This window comes from Pecten maximus, chromosome 5 (genome assembly GCF_902652985.1).
Source record: "Pecten maximus chromosome 5, xPecMax1.1, whole genome shotgun sequence".
NCBI classification, from domain to species: domain Eukaryota; kingdom Metazoa; phylum Mollusca; class Bivalvia; order Pectinida; family Pectinidae; genus Pecten; species Pecten maximus.
In genome coordinates this window covers 28,668,525-28,685,005 of record NC_047019.1, presented here as the reverse complement: position 1 = coordinate 28,685,005, position 16,481 = coordinate 28,668,525, and the positions used below count along the sequence as shown (strand labels likewise).

The window sequence follows — 16,481 nt, the reverse complement described above, 5'->3', positions numbered from 1 at the left end:
CTCCTTTCACTTTGCACATTTTCTTGAAAGACTAACAAAAGCACTATTTTTCGTCCTCATGGAAAGCTTTATTTCGAATAACAGATTCCTTCCATGGATGAACGCAGCAGTCATGTACTATTACACTGTCATACTCCTGCTCCTGTACAAGGCATTATCCACTATGTTTCTTTAGTATATATTATAACTACCATTTAATGTAAACATAAAACCAACATGTCATCAAGAATTAAGTATTTTTACTGCATAACACAGCACTCTAACTGGACTGTTATTAATACACATTGTATTGTATACTATATAAAATGTGTTAGCTGTTTGAGGCATTGTTACACAGGAAAGAAAAAAGTCTGAAATAATGTAAATGTTCCTCTTCTGGGATCCTTTCCTTGAGATTTGACTGACAATACTGCAAGAACACTGATTTTTCCAGGAGCTGATCAGGGTTCTTCTTGGGATTGACACTCTATAGTCCATCAAAAAGAAAAGAAAACAAAACAGTTAGTGATCTATTTACATATTGTAACTCTGGTTTCGGTGTAATAACTTAATAACTAGGACAGGCTGAGAGTTAATTGGGTTATTATAATTTATTAACTAGAACACTGAAAATTTAAAGGACCCCATCAATTTCATCATGAGGCAATAAATAATATATATCTCCCATAATCATCAAGAACCCATCTGCCTAAATCACCGAGTAATATTGGTTGGAATTATATTGAAACAAAATCTGACCTTGGCCTTTGACCAAGTGACCTTGACCTTTGGTCAGTTGACTCCATGCATTATTATAATGTTTAATTCTGACCAACTTTGCTTTAGCCTTGAAACAAAATATTTAATCAGTGAAAAAACGCAAAATTTGACCTTGACCTTGTCAGTTTACACCTAGTTTAATTCCAACTAAATTTGCTTCATCATGCCAAAACAAAATATTGATGAAAAGAAAAAAAAATTACCTTGACCTTTCAATCTAATGACCTTCATGAGCTTTGACCCTGGGTTTTGACATAATTTTGTGAACTGTACCTGGCCCATTTCGTGTAAATTTGTCAATAAATTCTAGAATTATTAGACAGCAGCAAAATTAGAGGGCTGGGAGACAGAGGTAATTACTATAGGCTAACAAACACAACTTATCATGTCAAATCAAAAAGAAGATACCCCCAGAGATATCATGTAATTGTATGATTATTATATAAATATCAATTTTATATACCTGGTATATCATATATACAAGACTGTTCTTTAGCCTAAGAAGGAAGAGAAAAGTGATTCCCAAATAAGGAATCACTTTTCTCTTCTTCTAGATCTTATTAATTTGAAAGCAGAAGCCTAAAATGTTTCTTTTGAATAAGATCCATAAATAACTTTCTGAGAAACTTCAAAATTATAAAATTCAAAATGACAGCCTGTACGCCATCTTGCATTGCATACAAGCTAATATATTGGGGGCGGGGATGATCAACTTAAAAGGGAAACTGATGGTGAAAGTAATCAATGTGTGTTAATTCAGCAATAAAACATTTTAAATGAATTCACATAAAATAAAAGAAGAAAGATTCTTCTCAAATTTTCCAATGGTCTATGTATAATAAATAAAATGTGCTAAAATTGTATATAGATTTTACTTTGTAGATCTATTTTAAATACTTTGACAAATTTTCAATTAGGACTTTATTTTATTGGATTTCCTTGAAATTTCACGCACACAACAAGTAACAATCCCTCTCATTTCTATATATATTTAATTTACCGTAGCCGATTCCGTAGATATTAATTGCGTGTTAATTACATTTAAAAAAAATAATGTTGTGCGTATAATTAGGAATAAAGAACAAAATGTTCATACTTACCATAAATTATGGTGCATATATTCGTCTATTTCAGTAAAAAATAGTAACAAATGTACGGGAAAACATGAAAAAAATTATCAGGTAAAATAGCTGACGAATTATTGCCTACACCCCAATATATAGTGTATCGAATTTCAAGAAAATCCATTGAAAAACGAAGTATATTATATATACTTTGGGACGTTCATACCAAACGCCATAAACGAAAAACGTGTATGGCCACATATATGTGTGAATCCATTTTAAATATATCATAATATTGACCCTGAATGTGAAGGTGAAGGATTAAAAAATAATCACTTGGCAAGCAAATTAAACTTACGATTGAAAGATGCAACATTTATAAATCGGCTGTGCGTAGGGGGCGGGTGGTCCGAGGATCATGAATGCTGGTGAATTTAGTCCTGAAACATGAAGTATTTCATATGAACATATTCACTCAATGTTGTTTAATGTATGACGATCGCGAGAGCGACAAAATCTGCGATTCGAAGACAAATAAGAACATAACTTACCCTGATTTCATGTTGTCCAATAATTCAGTGTTTGCCGGTGAAAGGGGTATCATAAGTCGCCAAAAGCTAGACGAAATTTGATATTCTGTTCCCAGTTTGTCGATTGTATTCCGTGAGTGGGGAAATTAAATGTCGCCAATATATACTGTATATATAACGTGATTTTGTTCTAGGCCTTTCATCACGTTTCCGTAAACAAACAAAATGGCCGCCACTTGTAATACAAATCTCCCGCTAAACTGAAGGGAGCGCCGCCTGGCGGTGGGTATACATGTGTACAGTAGGGCCAAGTGAACGAAGAAGAAAAATGTCGAATAAAGTTATTAGGCCGCCTACGATATCATGAGAAATCCTATCGATATTATTATATATATATATTTTAGTTGTTGTTATATATTTTTATTTAATTATTATTATGATTACTGCAACATCGTACTCTTTCACAGTGCACATGATGGCACACATGCATAAGTGTCTGTACAGAGAAACTAACGTGTCATATGTTCGGTTATATTGTTGATACCGATAATATTGTGCACAGGTGAGATACCCAGGTAAACTGGCCAATGCAACAAATCATAGGCAGTCAGGCATGACAACGATGTAACTAATTAATTAACGCCCCAGGACACCGCTATGTCAGCAGGTGAACTGGACACTCCTCAGGTACACAGGTATTTACAAAATTCAATGAGTTCGGTACAGTAGACTGCCGCTAATTATATTCTAATTGATGCCCCGAGGATGAGGTCTTCGGTGATCAGCTTGTGTCTGACGGGGTCGGTTAACTTTTGGTGCGTGGTCCCACTTTTCGTGAGGTAGCCTACACACATGATGTGCACGTTTCAGTAACAGCACTAGGCTACTGTAATGCTACGAGATCAATTCTCCTGCATATGTCCTTTGTGAATAATCTGACGATCTGGCTTATAGATATATGACCAATTGATTGTTTTGTTTAATGTGTTCACTGACAAAACATCGTGTGCGCTGTTTTCAGATTAAAATGTTTATTGCAATTTACGTCATATCGAGATCATAAAAACGCTTTACTTACATGGAGTTAAATCAAAGCGTCTGAGAGTTTGGACGATCAAAATGACACAAGTGTTACACACGTGTGTTTGTTTACCGCTGGAGTTTGTGTCCAATGCGGCATAATTGTGCATGCTACTACAAGATTTAATGTCAAAAGCGCAAACATCCAGAAAATATGCGATGTACTGACAAAGACCATGCTATATTAATCCCATTGGGATGAATGAAGCTTGGGTTTTCCGGAAAATATTTTTGTGGGTGAGCGACCCATCGTCCCACGTGAAGTAAATTATATCATCATGTTCTATGTACGTACGTTTATGAACGTCTGTGTTGGGATTAACGAACTGCTTATCTTTTATAACAACTGAGTTTGTTCATGTCGTGACTTATCAATGCTAAGTTGTAATTATTTACGTCCTCTGAGCAATGATTGGTCCACTGAGATAAAAAGATAAACTTTAAAAAAAACTGCCCCCCCCCCCCCCCCAAAAAAAAACGCATTTCAAGGGTGTGAATATTGTACTAAAAATGCAATAAATTAAAAGTGAATACCTTTTTAGCCCACCATCATCAGATGGTGGGCTATTCAAATCGCCCTGCGTCCGTGGTCCGTGGTCCGTCCGTCCGTCCCTCCGTCCGTCCGTAAACAATTCTTGTTATCGCTATTTCTGAGAAAGTACTGAAGGGATCTTTCTCAAATTTCATATGTAGGTTCTCCTTGGTGCCTTGTTATGCATATTGCATTTTGGGACCGATCGGATTACAACATGACCGACAGGCAGCCATCTTGGATTTTGTCAATTGAAGTTTGTTATCGCTATTTCTGAGAAAGTACTAAAGGGATCTTTTTCAAATTTCATATGTAGGTTCCCCTTGGTGCCTAGTTATGCATATTGCATTTTGGGACCGATCGGGAAACAACATGGCTGACAGGCAGCCATCTTGGATTTTGACAATTGAAGTTTGTTATCGCTATTTCTGAGAAAGAACTGAAGGGATCTTTCTCAAATTTCATATTAAGGTTCCCCTTGGTGCCTAGTTATGCATATTACATTTTGGGACCGATCGGAAAACAACATGGCCGACAGGCAGCCATCTTGTATTTTGACAATTGAAGTTTGGTATCGCTATTTCTGAGAAAGTACTGAAGGGATCTTTCTCAAATTTCATATGTAGGTTCCCCTTGGTGCCTTGTTATGCATATTGCATTTTGGGACCGATCACCAAATAACATGGCCGACAGGCAGCCATCTTGGATTTTAACAATTGAAGTTTGTTATCGCTTTTTCTGAGGAAGTACTGAAGAGATCTTTCTCAAATTTCATATGTAGGTTCCCCTTGGTGCTTAGTTATGCATATCGTATTTTGGAACCGATCAGAAAACAACATGGCCGACAGGCAGCCATCTTGGATTTTGACAATTGAAGTTTGTTATCGCTATTTCTGAGAAAGTACTAAAGGGATCTTTCTCAAATTTCATATGTAGGTTCCCCTTGGTGCCTAGTTATGCATATTGCATTTTGGAACCGATTGGAAAACAAGATGGCCGACAGGCAGCCATCTTGGATTTTGACAATTGAAGTTTGGTATCGAGATTTCTCAGAAAGAATTGAAGGAATCTTTCTCAATTTTCATATGTAGGTTCTCCTTGGTCCGTCGTATTGCATTTTTGGACCAATCTGAAAGTATTGTCGACAGACAACCATTATAGCCAAATCTCAAATTTCAAATATAAGTTTCCCTTGTTTAAAAAGCACTGGAGGGATGTTTCTCAATTTATACAGATTAGTAAGAGGAAGGGAAAAAAAGAGAAAAGATCAATCTAACATGGAACCTATGAAGATCATTCAATGGTGGGCGCCAAGATCCCTCTAGGATCTCTTGTTTAATTTTAAATCTATATGTATGTTATTTATCAAAATATTTTTGATGCCTCTCTGGAATGAAAAATTTATCTATGCATGGACAATTCAACACACATTTCGGATTCCAATCACCTGTTACCTAGCTTACCTGTCGTTGAGGTCTTCTAAAGGCGATTCGCCTCTCTGACCCATCACAAATTCCCTACAGTTCACTGATAATTGTATTTTAATCAATTGTATGTACATTATTAAATTAAGATTTCCATTTAAATGGGGATTGAGCTTATATTGATTGAATTACCTGTAATAGAATTTCACTGTCACTGTCTTGTATAATTATTTGTGATTACATTTACAGTAATTATTGTGTCATAAGCAAACATAAGATTTATTTAGTAATCTTATGGTTGTCCAGAAAAGATACAGACAAGTTTTGCTAAAAATAATCAGTCTTTTAAGATGTTGTAAATTTTTCTAAGTCCAGAAAAGGTACAAAAAAGTTATACATGCAATTTTCTAAGTCCAGCAAAGTTTTGCTAAAATTAATCAATCTTTTCAGATGTTGTAAATATTTTCTAAGTCCAGGAAAGGTACAAAAAAGGTATACCTCAAATTTTCAAAGTCCAGAAAAGGTACAAAAAAGTTATACCTCAAATTTTCAAAGTCCAGAAAAGTTACACAAAGTTATACATGAAATTTTCTAAGTCCAGAAAAGGTACAAAAAAGTTATACCTGAAATTTTCTAAGTCTAGAAAGGTACAAAAAAGTTACATCTAAAATTGTCTAAGTCCAAAAAAGTTATCAAAAGTTACATTCATAAATTCTAAGTTTTCAAAAAGGTACAAAAAAGTTATAACTTTTTTGTACCTTTTGAAAAAGGTACAGAAAAGGTACTAAAAAGGTACTAAAAAGTTATAACTTTTTATACCTTTTTTTGGTATGGGAACCAACCTTGCTCTTCAGGTGCAACCACTATCACAGAGGTAAGGTTATTCATCTATTTATATTTCTGGAGCAAAATCAGTGGTCAAGTACATGAATGAATAACTTTGGCAGAGATGAACAGTGTAATATATCTTTAAAAAAAAACCCACACTTTAAGTAAAAAGTTCCACAGCTTAAATCTTTATTGCGATGTCTTTGTGATGTCTTATGTAAGCAAAATTTTATTAAAGTCACTTGTAGTGTTTACTTTCAATAGCACACCATTTCTTCATCAAGTATCAATGTAACTAAAAAAAAGGGGGGGGGGAGGGCGGCGGAAACAGGATCTAGACATACAAGCTATCTTACTGAGAATATAACATCGCAGTGCCCTTTTTTACAGTCAACGCCAGTTCAAGATGCTGTAACAACTAACCAAATGGTATGTTGTTTTTATCTTAGCTTTGTAAATTCTAATTGATTTGTCAAGCTTTGACAATTTCAGGGAAACTTAAATACTTGAGTGAATAGATAGACTTAATTTCTTCTAGTGATATTAACTGGTCTGCTCAGATAAACCAGAAGAGGTTATATTAAGTTAATGGTAAAATAAATCTCTTTCAAATGAAAACATGAGAAAAAAATAATAAAAACTCTTAAAAGAATCACTATAATCACTTTTTTTTATATAAAGAAGGCCACATCTTTAGAAAATAGACCAACAAGCCTGGACACAACTACAACTACTGGCCAGATGTCCTACACCAAGGTAATGACAGTAGACAATATTGTAACTTTAATTTTAATTTTTATTTGTAATATTTAGGGAAACATTGGATTTTATGGCCACATTTCAACCATTATAGCTTACTTGCACTAAGGACATCAGAATGTCACATGGGCTAAATATGCTAAAATATTTCTAAAGGTAACTGGTAAATGACTGCTTCTCAACCAAGACCTAACAGAACTGTGAAGGTATAAAATTGTATAGCGAGTTAAGCTGAAGGTTTAATGTATTTTTGGTAGGCCTGTATATGTCATAGATTATGAGTTCAAGGCCAGGTTATAGCACACATCTAAAATTGCCTTTACTTAATGATTTATCTAATTTATATTAATGTATGTAATATATGTTGTCTCGAAGGTTCAAGTTTGAATTTACTGTACATACTATATAGATAAATAAATGGAATACCCTATTTTTTTTTTTTTTTTTTTTTTTCTCTTTAACAGGAACAATTGAAGTCACTATGCCAAGGCATAGATGATTATTCAAAGGCAGGAAAGCGTTTGTTTTTAAGGCTGTTCAAAAGAGAGGAATATGTAGGGAGGAGCCTGACTGGGAAAGCGCCAAACAGAAGCACTCCAGCAAAGCCCCGGATTGAGGACAGAGAAAAATTACAACTTCTGTATGGTAATTGGTTTTTATGCTCAGTGAAATGAATGAAGTCAGTAATGTCATTGCACTCAGTCCATGACATCTGTCTTGACATATTTTCTTGACACCTGTCTTCATATGACTATAACTTGCAAGGATGTTAAGCCCCTAAAAACAAACAATTGAATTGCATTTGATTCCAAAATCAAACTCGTTTCATAATATTTTAAAGGAATGTAAATATTCATAGGTCAATGGGGCCTCTGAAAAGGGCCACACATACTCTAAATTAAAGATTTTAAATAAAACCTCTCCATTTTCCATTTCTTTGTGTTTTAGATGTGGTTGCTGAACTCTATGGTGTCAGGAAGGAGTCACACATCAACCGGGAGCTTGCTGACCTCCTCAAGCCAAGCCGATGCCGATGAGGAAAATTAGCTGGTTTTATAGTTCATGAACAGTTTTCTGTAGTGTTGGGAGGAAAGCAAATTAACAATCAATTATTGAAAGGAATACAGTGAACAATTAATTGATCAATCCAAATAGTATATATCTTCACTACTTTAAGAACATGTAATTTATAGCATTTCATATAGCACTTTGGACTTCATTTATCATCTGCCATTTTGACAAGGTGCTGTTATGCAGTATTTTCGTACAATAGTCAAAATCTAGTTATCTTGATTTAAGAGTATACTTTCCTTTTCTCAAAATAAGTGATGACTCTAATTTTTGTTGAAGTGGTCGATTTTTGACTATCAGAACACCACTAGTTTTCTGAATTAATAAAATAACAGCAATAAGAATAATTGTTTTATAATAGACTTTCGCCTTTTTATTGTTCCAAACTTTTCACCTGAAAACCGTGTTTTTAATCTTTAATTTCCAGATTTATTATTGATATATTTGTACAAGACAACAACAAACATCATGTGGTGCTAAAACTGGAAGGGGAGGACCACTGTGCACTGAGAGTACTGAATTATCTAATATTTCTTTTGAATTCTCAATTCACTTCCGAGGTCATGTCCAAGGTATTTCCGAGGTTACCCCAAGAATTGTCCAAGGTAGTAGTGTTGTTCTGTTAAGCCGAGGTCATGTCCGAGGTAGCATTCCAAAAGCCGAGGTAGCGTTCTGAAAGCCGAGGTCATGTCCGAGGTAGCGTTCTGAAAGCCGAGGTCATGTCCGAGGTAGCGGTCTGAAAGCCGAGGTCATGTCCGAGGTAGCGTTCAGAAAGCCGAGGTCATGTCCGAGTTTTCATTCTCAATTCCGAGGTATTTCCGAGATTATTACTTTCTTGAATCTCTTTCATTCGTTTTTTAAAACTCGGAAAAAACATGGAAACCAGGTTTCAATACTCCGAGGTCAATGATTTCCATGGTTTTTCCGAGGTAGTCCTTGGAAAATGTACAGCCGGGGCCTACGATCAAAGCCTTTAATTGAATGCTAAGTTGCCAATCTGGGAGAAACATCTCTGGTTTGTAGCTGTCCATCGACACTGGTCACACAGTAATGAAGTGGCAGTAACACGAGCCAGTGAAATTGGATTCCGATAGGAGAGCTTCACAACAATGCCCCCGTTAATCCTAAGACAAACCTTGGAATCATTAAGGATGCTTGTGAGTTAGACATTGTTTTCGACCACTTATGGATATACACACTACAGTCAAGAAAACGCCCAATAAAGAAGCCTGCACACTGTTTTTTGAATTGTAGGTAGCACTGTTAAAAGTCTTTGGTATTATGTTTCTGAGAACTCAACAGAAATTCAGTCCAAGCAGTGGCAAATTCAATTACTAAATATGTAAGCATGTCAAGTAACTTTCACATTCACAAGAGCATTCTTTTTTAAAAAGTAGTTTGAAGCTCTTGCCAATAGAATCATGCATTTATTTGGCTGATTTAGAATTTGATGAAAAATCCTGGATGATATTTCTGATTTTTTTTCAAATTTGAATTGATTTCACTTTTAATCATTTAAAATTTAATGCTTTACATTTGAATTACCCCCCCTGAAAAAAAAAAATTAAAATAATGTTAGGTTCCTATACCTTTAACACGCAAGATAGTAATAAGCAATCTAATATCATAAGTTAGAGCTGTCCCCAACATTTTGACAATATACAGGTGTCTTAAAGGTTTGCTGTCAATATAAAAACTCTTCATATTCCAACATTGCAAGGTACAGTGCAACATTGCAGGACACAGTGCAACATTGCAGGGCACAGTATCTTTAATGACTGAATTTAGATGTGTCTTAAGGATCTCTGAATATAGATAGATCTGCATAGTCTAATATCACAGGTGCCTTTGACTGACATGCATGTTCAGACTCTGATATTGGAGGTGTCTTAACAGATTCTCTAACAACACCGGTGTCTTAAATGTCCCAACAATGCAGAAATATCTGAAAATATCTTCCACACTTGATGTGTAATTAAGATTTTTCAGAACGAAAATCAAGCTAACATTTAAGATGGTCAGGGTTTGGAGCAGTGCATCTGAGGATAACAAACAGGAACATTATAACCACGATAGTTGTCAGTAATAAAACAGTTCCCAGGCAAATCTCGTCACTACCAAGGCCGTAAAACAAACGGCTCAACGTCTCATGATGGAATCCGAACTTGAATACACACGACATCAAATACTTCAAGCATTATACACACCAAATGTGCCAATGAGAACGTAAACCAAACTGTAAGATAATTAAACCACAACACAAATTAAATCTACTTTGTTAATCACTATACCAGACCAATAAAGTCTTAATTAAGGCGTGGATTAGGACGCGGACGTTGGCCTGTTAGAGGCTTCAATCCAGTGAGTCGGACACACTTTTTGGGTATTCTCAACAGACCCTACCAAAAACTGATGTGACACTGCTCAGTGGTGTTATGAATATATACAGCATTACTGTAATTAAAGATCAACCCTTTTACATGATTTTATTATTCAGAATTCGGTTTTATATCAGTTATATATATATGAGTGATGACACATTTGAAAGATACACAAGAATTGATATCACATTTGAATGGTTGGTTTGGTTTGTTTTTGTTTAACGTCCTATTAACAGCCAGGGTCATTTAAGGACGTGCCAGGTTTGGAGGTGGAGGAAAGCCAGAGTACCCAGAGAAAAACCACCAGCCTACGGTCAGTACCTGGCAACTGCCCTACGTAGGTTTCGAAACTCGCAACCCAGAGGTGGATGGCTAGTGATAAAGTGTTGGGACACCTTAACCACTCGGCCACCGCGGCCCCCAATAATTTGAATGGTACACACAATTTAATTGTATTGGAAGGTCAACAAAACATGGTGCAGAACTGCATGACACACCAGGAAAATATACAAAAACCACTGATTCATTTGACAAAAACTAATGACACATTTGAAGAGTACACAAGAACTGCTTGATGACACATTTGAAAGGTTCACAAAAACTGATGACACATGTGAACAGTACACAAGAACTGCTTGATGACACATTTGAAAAGTTCACAAAAACTGATAACACATTTAAACAGTACACAAGAACTGATGACATATTTTAAAGATACACAAAATTTAATGATGCAACACTAGAACTGATGATAAACTTGATATGCATGCAACATCCATTAAAATATTGATTGTATACCCAGTGGATTCTAACGGAACTTTATTTTCAAAAACAATCTGATAGATTGCTTTTCTGACAAAATGACAGAACGAAATATTTATAAACATAGTAATAACAACATATTTGTGTTGTACCTTATAAGTTTCACAATTCCATCCCATTTGGTTAAATTTCAGAATACTGTGAATTTTTGGATCTAAAATATATAATAAACTGTCAAAACAAAAAGGTAGAAAGATTTACCGTGGTACCTCTACATATATATATTACACTACACCATAGAATATGTAGTGGGATGCTCTACCTAAATGATTGTTTTAAAATCACATTTAAGGTTGTCAACTTGCATTGTTAAGCATTGATTGATTTTGACATTAGAGTGACCTTTAGGCAAATCTTAATGCTCCTAATAAAGACATGCTGACCTGACGTGAGTGGACAGTGAACAAGAAAATCACGATCAATGAAAGGCCAACCTGATAACAACTGTCTCGGCCATCTTGTCTCTATCACACAGGTAGACATTCATAAACTCAGGTGTAAAACAGGTGAATTGGCAAACATTGCAGGCATAAACTCAAAAATGCCTGTCATATTTTTCATGTTAACTGCTTCAGAAAGGGTCCAGTCAGCAGGGAACTGCGCAATTTAAATATATATCCAGTTGACAGAGAACTGTCTTAAAATTGTTACGACATACTCCTTCCACGGCATTTAACTGCAATCATTAACTGTGATAAAGTAGAACAAAGGTCTATGACCACAGCTGGGTCAATATCTGAGCAGAATGAAAGGTGATTATTTGAAGGGGAAAACAATAAAACAAATCCTGTTTATCCCCATCTCTTATTGAAATAATTGCAATACACTTTTTTTTTTTTATTCAATGATATATATGTACCAATTGACATTTCAATTTTTTAATCTGTTCCTTTATTAAAAGCTAAAAAAATTGAGAGAAATAATTGTGTATCTTACACTGACAACCACTGGGAGAAATAACGGGAAGGACACAGATTGACATTATCCAACAACATTGTTCCACGACAACCCAAGATCCAAGCACCTGCTGTCAGATACACATTTGACATTTTTACACAAGACAGATTTGTCCCCTTGGTAGTACGTGTACAGTTTCTAGTCAGTGCTGTGGAACACTTCAGCACACTGAAAATTCTCCTTGGAGTATAGCTGCCACACAAACGACTTTGACGTCAGGAATCTATTTTAGGACGTCCTTTTCACTTGCCGCCTGGACGCTATTAATCACACGACGCAAATCACAATCGTTGAGCAAGTATTGTACCTAGTTCCACGAGTTTCTTAAGTTCTTCAGCAACGACAAACTATTTTAACTATGTTCTTGGCACTGTGTCATCGACACCAAATTGATTTTGTGCCAAGTGTGAGTACTTTAAAAGTTCTCTATATAACTCTAACATATAACATTTCACAGTTCTTTCTCTTCAAAAGTCTGTTTATTGTTGCTTGAATGCCTTAGTTACATTGCCTCCTGCAAATTGTTCAGTAGACACAGTGCAGACTTAATACAGTAAACTTCATTATAACAAATTCCACAGAAATAAGGAAATCGTTTCTTATACCAAAAGATTGAGCCAAATTTGGAGATTTCAATTTAATTCACAGTATGCACAAATTTGTATTGCGCCTGTTTGTCTGAGGAACATTTTACTCTAATCATAAATGCAATATAAGAATTCAATCTTTTTTAATCTTGTTTTGAATGGATTAGTGATAAGTTTCAGTGAGGACATGTAGAAACTATATCTTCCTATTGTATTTCATTGCATAGAGTAATTATGTGATGACAAATTGTGGGCGTGTCTCGATCCCCTAGTAGAATTGACAGTGGTTTGGACAATGTCCTCTGGTTATGGGTCATCTGTGAGCCCAAAGATAATGTATGGTGCAATTCCACTGCACGTTAATTGTTGGAGGCCTAAAAGTGGGGCACCTGCAGAGTCAGAAGTTTGACGTCTTCTACATAGGGTAGTGGAGTGACTTAAAGTAGATCTGGTGCTGTCCACATTAGAACACTTGGATCTTTATCTTTTCCCTTATCTCTAATCTTTGCTTCTGTGCTTTAATATCCTCCAGACATCCATCCTTATATGACCACGGTTACTTGTTTGGCTCCTTTGGTTTTAGAGACCCTTAAGTTATCACACCAGGAAACCCTGTTCATTTCCAGATGGGGGTCTCCACAATAATCTGGTTTTTCCTGTCACACTTAGGATGTTACAGACTGTACAAATGTTAAACAAGTGACGTACATGTATTAGACCTATATACATTTTAATAATAGCCGATACTTTATATTCTGAATAATTAATATATAAATGTATCCTACTGCTATTTTTTCCAAGACTTGTTAGCGATTCTAGGTCAAGGTATTAAGTGTTGAAATTCTAAAACAAATTGGGGAAATCAAAATTTAAAACAGGGTAGGGTAAATGTTCAAATAACAATGATGGAGGAAGGCAAAAATGTAAGAATATTATGAGGGAGGGAAACGTTAAAATGTAGAAAGGGAGTATTGCATCAACAATATAATGAATAATTTCCTGGATATTTGGATAATTTAAACAAAAAACATGAAATATGCATGTATATGAACCAACACCTGCATTTACAAGGTATATATAAACAAATTTAACGCCTCGACCTATTTGTAAGGTATATATGAACCAACACCTCTATTTGTAAGGTATATATGAACCAACACCACTATTTGTACGGTATATATGAACCAACACCACTATTTGTACGGTATATATAAACCAACACCTCTATTTGTAAGGTATATATGAACCAACACCACTATTTGTACGGTATATATGAACCAACACCACTATTTGTACGGTATATATGAACCAACACCACTATTTGTAAGGTATACATGAACCAACACCACTATTTGTAAGGTATGTATGAACCAACTCCTCTATTTGTAAGGTATATATGAACCAACACCACTATTTGTAAAGTATATATGAACCAACACCACTATTTGTAAAGTATATATGAACCAACACCACTATTTGTAAGGTATATATGAACCAACACCACTATTTGTAAGGTATATATGAACCAACACCACTATTTGTAAGGTATATATGAACCAACACCACTATTTGTAAGGTATATATGAACCAACACCACTATTTGTAAGGTATATATGAACCAACACCACTATTTGTAAGGTATATATGAACCAACACCACTATTTGTAAGGTATATATGAACCAACACCAGACAGGTTGCCTTTATAGACAGGTCAAAATTATTGCACCAACCAATTTACTTAAACCTGCCATAAATAAATTGTCATTGAACAGGGCATTCAGAAGACCAGTCAGAAGTTAAATAAATGCATAAACTTTATAAATCTGAAGGGTTTGATATTTAATGATTTGTGGACCCAAACACAAAATATAACTCAAAATGGTCTTATGGATAATTTTTTTAAAAATATTTTGTTCTGAAATAATGCTATATGTATCTATCAAATTATCTCCCTTTCTTTCAAAAATAAAGAAAAAGAATACACAATAATTAATAAATTAATTATATTTGTGTTACTACTAATTATTTTGTGTTATAGTCTTACCTCTTAAAACCAAAATATTTTTTTTTCTGACCCAAATTGAAATCCGGATATTTGTGTCAGTTTACGACTTTTTATTAGTATTGACTAATTAAAGATGGCGGCAGTACAAACGCTAGTACCGACAGCTACGATTAAGAAAGGCATTATTGGCTTTCATGTGAGTAAATCTTGTTGACAGATATGACCAGTGTTTGTTATTGAAGTGATGTATCCTAGTTGTAATCACACAATTAACTGACCGTGTCAAATGAAGCCACCTGTGCACAGTTGCAATGTAATACCGACACGCATGGTGACCCGACCCTCTTACCGAGCCCCAGGCCAGGGCAGCTACAGTAATTATAGGCTAACAGGTGGTAGGGGTCTTTTGTTTGTATAATCAAGCCAGAGTCGATGTGTCTGAATTTTCCGGGGATTTTATGAGGGATGACTGCCGAGAGCAGAAGATGGCTGACAGAAATCGGTCGCTATAGAAAACAAATTAGCGACCGCCGTTCCGAAATCACCGGTCGTTAGCCACATTAGACAGGTAGTCGCTATACAGAGGGTCGTTATATAGTAAAATCTCACGGGGAATCTTAAAACCGGTCATTATAGACAGGCAGTCGTTATATACAGGGGGTCGTTAGAGCAGGTTTGACTGTATATATGAACCAACACCACTATTTGTAAGGTATATATGAACCAACACCACTATTTGTACGGTATATATGAACCAACACCACTATTTGTAAGGTATATGTGAACCAACACCACTATTTGTAAGGTATATATTAACCAACACCACTATTTGTAAGGTATATATTAACCAACACCACTATTTGTAAGGTATATATGAACCAACACCACTATTTGTAAGGTATATATTAACCAACACCACTATTTGTAAAGTATATATTAACCAACACCACTATTTGTAAGGTATATATGAACCAACACCACTATTTGTACGGTATATATTAACCAACACCACTATTTGTAAGGTATATATGAACCAACACCACTATTTGTACGGTATATATGAACCAACACCACTATTTGTAAGGTATATATGAACCAACACCACTATTTGTACGGTATATATGAACCAACACCACTATTTGTAAGGTATATATGAACCAACACCACTATTTGTAAGGTATATATGAACCAACACCACTATTTGTAAGGTATATATGAACCAACACCACTATTTGTAAGGTATATATTAACCAACACCACTATTTGTAAGGTATATATGAACCAACACCACTATTTGTAAGGTATATATGAACCAACACCACTATTTGTAAGGTATATATGAACCAACACCTCTACTTATTTTGTAAGAATTTGAACTTGACATATGACAGGCCATATACTCCAGTACCCTTCAGTTGCTTCCCTGTAATATCATTATCAGTCCCAAATCTTTTCCTTATCTGATCACCCGGAACATAAAAGTCTACTATATCCCAGCAGCCAATGATATTCCATCAAGTATGCACAACAATTTATTTGCTATAGCCCAAATACCTGGACAATTATGCTAGCAGTTTTACAGATGCTTGACAGTTTCAATTTGAAATTGAATTTCATTTTGAAACACTAACCAAGTCAATGTTAGTTCCACTTTTATATTGGATGTGAAATTAAAGCTGCA

The 16,481-nt window shown here is 35.2% G+C and overlaps 1 protein-coding gene and 1 long non-coding RNA gene across 3 annotated transcripts; one reads left to right on the top strand and one right to left on the bottom strand.

Moving 5' to 3' along the window:
• Nucleotides 1–46: 46 nt before the first annotated feature.
• On the bottom strand, nt 47–3,411 carry LOC117327734. Of its 2 annotated transcripts, XR_004532716.1 has the most exons (3): nt 2,375–3,411; nt 2,182–2,263; nt 47–466 (listed from the first exon to the last, which is right to left on the bottom strand). It is a non-coding gene; the product is annotated as an uncharacterized LOC117327734 (long non-coding RNA). The 2 variants fall into 2 exon arrangements; XR_004532715.1 differs by having other exon boundaries at nt 2,182–2,375.
• Nucleotides 3,412–6,230: 2,819 nt separating this feature from the next.
• LOC117327733 lies at nt 6,231–8,402 on the top strand. Its single transcript, XM_033884859.1, has 5 exons — nt 6,231–6,263; nt 6,608–6,646; nt 6,899–6,973; nt 7,441–7,621; nt 7,925–8,402. The coding sequence occupies exons 2-5, from the start codon at nt 6,644–6,646 to the stop codon at nt 8,011–8,013; spliced, it is 348 nt and encodes a 115-aa protein (XP_033740750.1). The 5' UTR covers nt 6,231–6,263; nt 6,608–6,643; the 3' UTR covers nt 8,014–8,402.
• Nucleotides 8,403–16,481: the final 8,079 nt, after the last annotated feature.